This window comes from Schistocerca serialis, chromosome 5 (genome assembly GCF_023864345.2).
Source record: "Schistocerca serialis cubense isolate TAMUIC-IGC-003099 chromosome 5, iqSchSeri2.2, whole genome shotgun sequence".
In the NCBI taxonomy this organism is placed as follows: Eukaryota; Metazoa; Arthropoda; class Insecta; order Orthoptera; family Acrididae; genus Schistocerca; species Schistocerca serialis.
Window position 1 is genome coordinate 129,381,798 of NC_064642.1, and position 11,689 is coordinate 129,393,486.

The 11,689-nt window shown below is 35.8% G+C and overlaps 1 protein-coding gene across 2 annotated transcripts in view; it reads left to right on the plus strand.

Annotated features, from left to right (window-relative positions):
* The window catches only part of LOC126481484 (F-box only protein 11), a 57,792-nt gene extending 50,400 nt beyond the window's left edge, over positions 1-7,392 (plus strand). For both annotated transcript variants that reach the window (XM_050105265.1, XM_050105264.1), the window contains exon 11: positions 1,521-7,392. In XM_050105265.1, coding sequence (XP_049961222.1) covers positions 1,521-1,650 — 130 coding nt within the window. In that variant the 3' untranslated portion in view covers positions 1,651-7,392. The remainder of the gene's footprint in view (positions 1-1,520) is intronic.
* The last annotated feature ends 4,297 nt before the right edge of the window (positions 7,393-11,689 follow it).

The following is an 11,689-nucleotide window of genomic DNA, read 5'->3' on the forward strand; positions in this document are numbered from 1 at the left end:
AGTTCCTCTTATAACATCCCTTTAAAGTGGTATTTCTCTACAAAGGCCTCTTCAGTGACAAGACAGCAAGACAGATGCATACTCCAGCTCATGCACAGACTCTCTGTAACAGCAGCGTGTTAGGACTAGGGGTATCCATGTCTTGGTTGCAATCCCCCAGGCTGTGGCTAAGCCATGTCTCCGCAATATCCTTTCTTTCAGGAGTGCTAGTTCTGCAAGGTTCGCGGGAGAGCTTCTGTAAAGTTTGGAAGGTAGGAGACGAGGTACTGGCAGAAGTAAAGCTGTGAGAACGGGGCGAGTCGTGCTTGGGTAGCTCAGTTGGTAGAACACTTGCCCGCGAAAGGCAAAGGTCCCCTACTTTTTAATAGTGTGTTCTCTCACAAGGGGCCAAATATTTGAAAATAAAAAATTATTTGTATTTTACATACAGTACATTGTGAATAACTAAAAAACAGAATACCTAATTATTTCCCAATCAAAATTGTTTCGACATTCTAAAAGTCCACTCCTTTGAAGAAGAAAAATAAGTTTACATGTTGTTTGGCATTTAGAATGAAAATCAGACATGAAGGATAAAATATAAATGCATTATGTACTGCCTTATAAATATTGTTTATGTTTGTGTAGATCTTCTCAAGCAAAAAAATGTGGTTTTAAAATTTTGGATGACTTTTTCCCATTCATTCAGTTCTTAAAAATGTGGAGAATTTACCATATGATCTTTTAAAAACATCTTCTATGCATTTGACTTAGGTTATTAATAACTCGTTAATATATTAGTGTATCCTAATTCTGACTTTTTGTCAATTCTCATCCATAATTCCACAAAAAAAAGGCACTCACAGTTTTGGCACCAGTACATAAATAACCACTTGTGACAGGCAAGTCTTATTACAGGAGTAATATAGCAGGAGCACAGCAGTAATACTTGAGTAATACACCAGAAGCAATTACTCAGAGTCATGTTTTCGGATGTGGTTAGTGTTGTCTCGTGTCACACAACTTGTTGTGTCTTAATTATTTTGTGTGTTAAATGAGCCTGCTAATACAGAAGTTATTAACATCGCAAATGCTATTGTGTATAATGTTTTTTTGTGCTGGGAATAAAAGAAGTCCATTAACATAACTGAAGTTGTAAAATATGATTCATATTCAGAGGTAATATCTGGAAGGGCATGTTCATAAGAGCACAGCTATTCTGAACTTGGTAGTGACATTTCCCTTAACCAAAGGTACGATTTAAGAATGTGCTTTATCTCCCTTTTGTAAGCAGATAACTTCTTAGCATTTTCTTTCATATTAAACTGGATTTTGTAGAAAAAACTAAGCACCTGAGTGTAATTTACTCTCTGTGATGCCTATATATCCACAGTTGTAGGATTTTCATTGTTTATTATGCAGACTTTATTGTGTAATAATGTATTCTTTGTTTGTCTACTTGTCTCCTTTGTGTAAAAGGAAAATCTTAAAAGTTATATATTTTTTGTAATGTTTTAATTTGTCATTCATTGTGATTTCAGGTTTTTCTGTGACTGTGGTGCAGGAACATTAACTAATCAGTGTCAGTTGCAAGGGGAACCAACGCAAGATACCGACACATTGTATGATTCTGCAGCGCCAATGGAGTCCCACACACTTATGGTTAACTGAAATACTTAATTTGTCTGTGGTGTATGTAATACAGGCCACTGGCTCCTCATTACCAGTTTAATGATCAGAGATGGTTACTTTACACTTCAGTGCAGCACCTGAGATAATGAAGACAAAACTTTCATAAAATGAGTTATGTCATCTCAAGTGTGCCACTGTGCTCGGTAAGATGTCTGTTGTTTTGCAAAGGCCTATGTATATAACGTGCCAGATCCCAGTGATGTGACAAGACAAATTTAAAATTTGTGTAAGAATCTCATTTTATACTTAACGTTATGTTATCTATGTGCATGTGCAGCTACAAACTGGGTGCGTTTGTTTATTCTTTTGTCCAAGAGGATTTGTTGAAAATGTGTTCCATTTGTTGTATGAATGTGTTGTTTGAATGTGTACTTGTATGTATGTATGATGTTTGAAATGAAATGTATGGAAGTGTGTAAATATATACATATGTGTGTTGAGATAATTGATATGTAACTTTTGTTAGGGACTTTGTAAGATTTGTGCTTGATAGTATTGAATGGAATCAAATAAAACAACAGTAACTACATATTTTTGAATACTATTATGGCCATTTTTTTATAATGTTTTCTTTTTTCACTTGATTAATGTCACATTTCTGTTCACTTTATTTCACTGTTATGATAGTTGGACATAAAATAATTCCTATAATTCAATTCTCTCTACCATATTTACATAGTCCAGTGACTCGGATAGCACATTGAGGATATGTACAGCATCAATTTTTAAATGTCTTAGTGCTGAAACCCATTAAGAATTCGTTATTGATGTAGCATACTGATGCAGGAGGCTTTAGATCCTTTAGGGATATAGACTAATAAACTTTTTTTAATATCTGCCAATGTGACTTTGCTTACTTGATGTGCTATAAGACTTGTAAATAGACTGTGTATGTGTTATTGTGCTTTTTGAATGAAACATGTTCTGTGTAACTTGTAATAGTTCTTTTTTGGTGTGTTTTTTGATGTTCCATCTATTGATTTTTTTTTTCTTTTTTTTAATCTGTGAGAGTAATATTCGAACTGGTAGTGGACTACATATGTTCTGTCAAGGTGTATAGCTATGCACACGAAAGTGCTAGACTCGTATGAACTACTATTCGTGCAAAAAGAGGATAAAAGTTGTAAGTTAGAAACCAGTCATAACGTGCAAATTTATTCTTTCCACGAGTCCACTTTATAACTGCAGAAGTTTTTAATTTATCTGTTTCTAGTGCCATAAAGTGTTGTACGTATAGAATGGTGTATGGTGGTGAAGGCCTGCAGATTGTGTGTACAGTTCTTGGGCACAGGTCATTTCATTGGATTCTCTCATCCGAAAAGAATTACACAAACTTTTGGATTAAAAATTTCGTAATCTAAAGGTTTGGATGCTATATTACAATTTAACTGTGTATTTTCCTTATTCTTGATTTTGATATTTATAGGAAGGCTTATTTTTGAATTTTTTGTTTTAAGACCAGTCACTGCCTAAGTCCCATAAATTTCTCGAAGAAAAGCATTTGCATATTCAGAGTATTATTGTTCCTCAGTTCTGTAATGCTGCACATTCGATACACTATGAAAGTTTTTCTTGTATATGTCACTTCAGTAGTTACAGATTCCAGCATGGTCAACGAAGATTATATTTGATTGGCTTTGATCTGTTGTGTGTTATTTTGAATGATAAATTTATCAGTTTAGTTCTTGTATTTTTGTGGCAACACTGTGAAATATATATGTTCTGAAGTCTGCACTTACAAACGTATATGGACAGTGACTAACCCATAAAATTAAGTAATAATAATAATAATGACTGTATAAGTATTCTAGGTCTAATCTGAATTGATGCTTGCTGTAATGAAAATAATCACATTATTAGTTGTCAATGAATACAAATTCCTCCCAACCTTCGTCTCTCTCTCTCTCTCTCTCTCTCTCTCTCTCTCTCTCTCTCTCTTTCTCTCTTTCTTTAAGATCTTAGTTTGAAGAGACTAGTCCCCCCCACATCCACTTTCACATAACTGTTTCCATAGTATGTATATTTCCAGTGGTTGCCTATTTATCATTTGTTAGACAGTATTAAAATTGAAACACGTGAGTAGTATAATGATATTGTCTCATAACCTGATCATTTATTTCATAAGAAAACATTCCTTTCACTTACGAATATTGCTTGACAAAAGCCAGTGGAAATTCCTCGAGAGCTTTGGTAAACAGATAATTTGAAGATTGCTGCAATTATCATACAATATATCTGTTAATAATGTAGGGCTATACAGTGGTTATAGTTAACCTCCTTTGCTGTTATTGGTCTGTATTTTATTTCAGAGTCTTAAAAATGCTTTTCCACTTGCTGCTGTCTGACAGTTCACTTACCATTGTTATGATTTTCATACTGCACTCCAAGCACATACTTGCAGACACAGGGGGAGATACTCAAGAAGATTAAAACTTGGGAGTTCATGTGCAGTTTTCATCTAATTACTTCTGTTGCCATGCATGTTACCTTTTTACAGAAGAATTGTAACATTCCTTCTCATTCCCCCTCCTCTTCTTGCATTCCTTATTTTTCAAATAAACAGATGTACAATTCTTTCCAGTGACACTTGCACATGCTAAGTACAACTTATTAAGAAGTACTCCTTTTGTCTTCAAAATTACATGGTCTATAACCATGGCACCAAATAATTGATAGTTCTCTATGCACTACAGGTGTGTACTTTGTAATTAACACCACGATTGTTCACAGCAAGACTAGGAATGTGATAGTTTTATTGCTCAGACTAATGTGGATATAAGCAGCTTTCATGCTACATTTATGTCCACAACATGAAAATTATATCAAAGTATCAGTACCAGGCTTTCATCTATGTCAATTTACTGCCCGTTTTCTGGCTTTGCTCAACTTTTTGAAATCCTGATATATTGTCAATTTACTACTACTTCTTCTTCAATCACAATAATTACTAAATGTTACCATAGTGAAGTTTGTTTATTTTAACTGCTGTTACTAAGCTTGTAAAAATTACAAAACAAAGCAAAAGCTTGATTTTAGTTTATTGTAAAAAGAAAAGAAAGTTGTAATTCAAAAGTAATTGCCAGTTTCTAAATATTATCTGACATAACTACAGAATTTGAAAGCTGTGTTTGGGAATGCCATTTATTTCATTCCATAGCCTTCTTCCAGTTGATATCCACTCATAACTGATCCACATCTGTGAATTTTTTCAGTTCGCTTTTACACTTCACCAGAATCTGTGAACATTGTTTTGGGAATAAAGATGTACAGAAATCGGTGTTTGTTTATGGTGCTATGTGTGTCTAGCTGCTGTAGAAACAATTTTATTGAGACTAATATTTGCTGTTAAACTGACTCAACCAATGTGTGTGTGTGTGTGTGTGTGTGTGTGTGTGTGTGTGTGTGTGTGTGTGTGCGTGTGTGTAAGTAATTCCACTATGTTGCGTGTTTTGAAAGTCACTCACAAAGCATATGGTTTTTCATAATTGGTCTTTGAATAAGACTTTGTATTAGGTTATTGCTGTTTTTCTTTATAAGATCTTTATGCACTCAGTGTGATGCAATTATCAGTTTCAGAAATGTATAGAGAGGGTTTTCATTCAAATATTCCCATTAAAATGTCCTCCTGTAATGGCTGTCCATTAGTTTTGTTGCTAGAATTTGTAGATTTTCATGGTACTGAGCAGTGAAGTGGAACAGGGATGTTGCCAAGAATGTTTGTACAACAGTATTTTGACAGAACTCAAAATTGCTTTCAGTTCCTGTCCATTTAAAACTATTTTATCGTCTTCTAATTAATTTGTTACTGTGATACATTTGGAATTTCTCCTTTCCTACTGTTTAGAAATTTTCTAAACATATTGCTAAGATTTTGATGGTGAAAGAGTTTGGCCCACACAGTCTTTCCAGTACATAACTTAAAAATCACCGGTTTGAATTTCAGATTCTGCAAATTTTTAATGACAAAGTATTTGCGTTAATATTCTTACGTCTTGATTACAAAGTAAATAATAACAGTGTACATTGAACATGTTAGTGTTTACAGTTATTAATAAAATAAACAGTGTAAATATTTTGAATGGAGCCACCAGTGAACATTGGTTTTTTTAAACCAGATCACCAAGTTTCTCAGTGGTTGGTATGAAATGGATTGCACGCTAATATCCTAACATGTTGAGAAATTTGGTGGAAGTTGTTCATAATGATACATTGCTCAGTGTGATGTCGTATACTGTACTACATTTGTAGCTCTGCATTCCATTGTGGTTTAATCTCTGCAGAAATGAATTTGAGAGTTTACTGCAGTATTTATGCAAACATAAATATATTGTGATGCAAGTAGTGAGTGTAAATGAACATCATATGACCTCCAAAGAGCAACATTCAATGACAGTTAGGATTTTCAAGTAATTACAGATAGTGGCCTCATCTTTGGTGAGGTAGGCAAATACCATGACAGTAGCTCTGTAAACGGATTAGTGGGATAGAACAAATGAAGAGGGATACAGATGAAATGTGACAGCTTTACAAAGCATCGTAGGTGCCTTCTCTTATCAGAGAGTTTTGAATCCAGTGGCACAAATTATAAAAGGTGTGACATGCTTTCCACAACTTGTATAATTATTCTTAAGTTCTCTTCCATGCAAAAGTGCAACTGAGATACAATGACAATGTGAAATTATTTGTCACTGAAGCATGCCATATTGTGGAATTAACAAAAGTCTCCATTCAGTTTGCATGTCAAGACACAGCAGGAAATGTAGGCCATGTGAAAGAAGAGAGATCACTGTCATAATTCAGTACAAATAATGTTAACCATTGTTGTGCACTTTTTAGCACTTGTCACCATGCAGTCACTGTTTGCAAACCCATTAGTCATAACTAAAACATGTAAAAATCTGAAATATGTTAAGATATTCTGAAAACACTTTTGAGAGATTCCAATTGAAATGGTCTTATGCAGTACACAAGTTGTACAAACTTTTACGAACTGCAGTGCCACTCATTTCTTGTTAATCAGAAACTGTGCTCGTCTCTAATACATGCAAATTGTCTTTAAGGAACCTGAAAATACAGTGTTAAAGCTGGAAATACAATGTTAAGGACTGAAAAAGGTGTAATATCGTGAGAGCAGAACAGTTTAATAGCTTTCACTCCTGTTTTATCTGATGGAACTAGCAGGACTTTTCAGTTATGTATATAATACACTAGTACAAATTAGTTCCATTGGATAATAACTTATTGGCCTGTGAGTTTTATAATCTGAATTGCAGCTGTAATGTAATAAAAACAGAATAAGTAAGAATAAGGAAAGCTCCAGAGATGGAAATCGGATGTTTTCACTGTCAGTACTGGCAGCCATGCATGGTGTCTGACACAAAAATATATATATATATATATACCCTTTTCAGATATTTTTACTATTAAATAGAATTTTTGAAACTTTTGTTGGTGCAGACACTTGATTACTGTTTTACAGAAATTATTTGTACAGTGTGCATAATCAAGAAGTTGATGGAACTTTCATGTAAACCATATGAATGATATGTCTTAGAAATGATTGGCCACTGTATGTTATTTCATTAAAATATATTACTCAGTGTCCATGTGGTTTCTTGAACACAGCATGAATCCCAAAGCTGATATGTTAAGGTCATAATATGCTTTCCAGGTATGATGTATATAGTGCTCTTCCGCCTCATACAGCTGCATGATATGTAGTATATCTTGTAAAAAAATATCCGAAATTTGGACATAAATGTAACAATAAAAGTATTGGGAAAACACTGTTTACCATTTGAAGCAAGGTATATTGTTTTGTCGTATTTGATATATTTTGTCAGTTCTATGCGGATTCCCAACATTACGAACAGAGAAGTAACTGCATCATCAGATATTTTTAGCACATTTAACAAAAATGAAATATGGCATTAATTCTTCCTTTCCTGGATGCTATTTCTGTATTTTTGTGACAAAACAATTGAATAATGTAGAGTACAAATGTGGAAAATATTGAAACAAAAGAGGGGATTTATAAATAGTGAAAGGGATCAAAATGATATGTAATGTTTTGCCTACTCACCTGAACTTAGTAAGTGGGAAAAAATATTGCTCAACACACACGTCACAACATGCAAAAAGTGTTTCGATGAATGCTAAGCACCAACAGACATAAGTAATTTCTTCTGCTGAGAAGATAGTGCACAACAGTCGGATGTGCACTGTGACATACTTACTGGAGGTAATATGCATTATTTTAAAAACATGATCCTTAAGGAAATTGTATCAATGTTATGTTAATCACATGTTTTCAGTGGGTTGAAACTTCTGTAATAATAGCTGTTAAATTTTGCATTTTTGTGGCCATGGCATTGGTAGCTGCTGTATAAATAATTTATTAATGTTGTGCTTTTATATAAAATAGTTGAAATGCATTTTTTCGTCTCACCACACTCATTTTGTCATACTCACAAGGAAAGTATGTAACCTCAAATGCTTATAATTGAATGAAAAACTATAAATTGCTCACCCCAGAAACAGCAGTAGGAGCCATTCACATGCCAAACATGTCATACCAAGAGGCTTTTGAATGATCTATTCAAGGTCTTAAAGACCAACTTTGATGCTGCAAAGAAACAAAATATCAATATTATAGGGAAAAAAAACCAACTTTAATGTTGTGACATACTGATATATTTCCCTGTACTTAAAAGTAACTATCCCAAAACAAAAAAAAATTCTTTCTAAGACTACTGTGAGAAATACCAGAAGTAAAGTTATGTGATCTTCATTTCATCATTAGACTTCATTCTGTATTGTACAATCAGCTTTTCTGTATGAAAATAGTAGTGTGTGTTATATTATGCTTGACAACTTGCATTTCACAGTGTGTTTCATTCTGGTCCAGGAGTAGTATCTTCGATTAGTTATCAAAACATTATGGTTTCGATCCCAGCCACTGCTTAAGTATTGAATATGTGTTAACAGGGGTCGCTTTCAGTCTGACAGTGTCATTGTTAAAGAGAGCGGAGGTGCAGAAAGAGTTTAAAGCCACTCCTATGCCCTTGGGGTAGGAAACTGCCCCTAAAAGGAAGAAGGATCAGCAATGATCTATGGTAGGAGAATGCAGAAGGCAGTGGAAACCACCTCATTGAAAACTATGTTTATTCACAGGACATTTGGCCTGAAATTGTCATGTAAAAGTCATGATGATTTCTCCATGGGTAAAAGGTGGGGATAAGTCCAGTTTTCAGATTTACAGGGATTGCCAACAGGGAGGTAACTATGAGAAAAAGAGTACCCAATGAAAGGGTAACATTTTATGAATCAGATTGTGGAACATAGAAGACTGAATGTGATATGGGAGGGGAGTTAGAAAACATGAGGAGGGAAATGCAGAAGCTAAATTATAGACACATACACATAGCATGTTCAAAAAAAGTGTCTAATACTTTGAGAGGTGGTAGTACTCATGGAAACAAGAAAAAGAAGTGTAATAAACACAGGTCTGGAAATGCATACTTTCTGCACATTTACAGGAAGTGTCCCATTTGTGACTGCACCTTCTGCCCTCTGGCATAAGAAATTATATACCCTTTGAAGTACACCCAATTGTTGTATTTGCTGGCACACATTGAAGATGCAACCCTTTAGTGTCTGCTCATCATTGATTGTTGTGGTGTAGATCAATGCCTTCAAGTGTCACCATAACCAAAAGTGTAGGGGATTGAGGTCTGTAGATTTAGCAGACCAAGGTGTGCCCCCCATCCCCAAGTGTGCTGATGTGCCATCATGCAGGAACCACATTTGTTTTTGTTGCTGCAGTGGCACAGCCTCCAGCAAGGTAGATATTTACATTAGTGAGAAAGTCCAGAGATACTCCCCAGTTAACTTTTGTGGTAGCATGTATGACCGTATTTGTCGCAGAGTATGCCTTCCCATACATTGATTGAGAGTCGGTGTTGATGCCTTCTTTCCTGAATTGCCTGGAGTTACATCTGCCCATACATGCTGGTTATGGAATTCACACCATCATCTTTTGTGAACTCTGCCTCATTGGTAAATAAAATCTTGGATGTGAGCAGTGGATCTGCAGCACACTTCTGCAACAGTCACTGACAGAACTGCTGTCTGCCATGATCCTGTGGCCTTAGGATTAAACGCCTGTAGAAGATATGGGCACAGCAATTGTTCATGAAATACCTCCCAGATACGAGAGTAAGACATGACTTCTGCTTCTGCTAATCATTGCAAACTGGACCCAGGGGTTTCTTCCACCGAACGTAGAACATGCTTCTCCAAGTCAGGTGTGCAGACTGTGTGGGGCCTTCCACTGTTAGTCTTCTAAGATGCAGGGTTGCTTGTGTCTGTCAGATGCTGGAAAAGTCTGCTGAGCAGCTTATCAGAGGGCACTCTGTGCTGTGGATATTTTTCAGTGTAGAGAGTACGGACTTGCAGACTACGTCCATGTGATGAATCGCAGCAGAATATCAAATCCATTATTTCACTCGTTGAGTCGTTGGCTTCCATTGCTAACTAGCGGTGGAAGAGAGAAAATATAAATGTACTACACCATTTGTGCGTACAGATAGTGCAATAACAGTAAATACACAAGTGAAGAAGGAGGTAAAACACCTTGATATGTACCCAGGGTTGACAGTACAACAAGGCACACAAACACTATGAAAACTAACATAGCCTACAATACAAGTTGAACCACGCGTCTGACTGCAGACCACCTGATGGTAGGGAGAGTACTGTGAGTTAGGCATCGTAATAACCCTGCTAAAACGTTTAGATGGAGTGCGAATGCTACGACTCTGCTAATATCCACAACCAAGCATTGCACAGCCCTTCCTGTAAACGTGTTCATCTTATACACACACACACACACACACAGTTTCAACTATTATGCTCATCAGAAAGGACAGTTCATCAAAGCTGCTGACTGTGACTGTAATATAGGTATGACATCAGAAGTTGAAGAGAGAGAGAGAGAGAGAGAGGGAAGTGTATTAGGGTATTAAATGGGTAATTCAGTATGTAAGGGAGATGATCGTGGGAGGATTGGACACTGTGATAGAGGAAAGAATTGAAAGAAAGATTTGGTGGAAAGCATGGGCTCGATAATAGGAATAAGAGGAGAGAGAAGCTAATTAAGTTGTATAATACATTTCAGATGGAAATAATGAATACCTTGTTCAAAAATCTCAAAAGCAGGAGGTATACTTGGAAAAGGCCTGGAGGCATGGAAAGATGCCAGCTAGAGTACATCATGGTAAGAGACAATGTTAAAAAAGATGTTGGATTATAGGGTGTACCCAGGAGCAGGTATTAACTAAGATGACAATGAAGTAATGGTGAAGAGTAGGCTGAATTTTATGAGAATTTTCTGGAAGACTCAACCTGGAAAGAAGTGAGATACTGAGGAATGATGATGTACATTTGAAGTCCTCTGAGACTGTAAGTACTGTAATAAAGGATACCACAATAAGCACTTCGGTTGAGAGGAATGGCCACGTCTAAAAAGGGCAATGAAAGAAGTTGGGCTAACAAATATAGGCAGAAGAAACATTGAATAATAGAAGAAATAATTCAATTAATCGAGAAATAAAGTAAGTGCAGAAAAGCTCAGGGACAGACAGGAATACAGCAATATGAGTCACTTTTGATTGAAATAAATAGGAAGACTGTTGAAGCCAAGGCAAAAATGGCTGCAGGAAAAGTGTGAAAAAATCTAGAAACAAATGCTAGGACATACTCGGCACATGGAAACGTCAAAACAGCCTTCAGTGAAATTGAAATTGAAAGCAGAGGTGTTAACATTAAAAGAGTGCAGTGGGAATTCCATTGTTAAATGCTGAGGACAGACAAGGTAGGTGGAAAGAAAACATTGAAGGTATCTATGAACAGTCTGCTGACATATTTTAAGCAACAATTAGATCTGAAAGGCATAAGGCATCCTTTATCACAGTCAGTTTGACAGAGCTTTGGAAGAGTTGCGATCAAATAAGGCAGG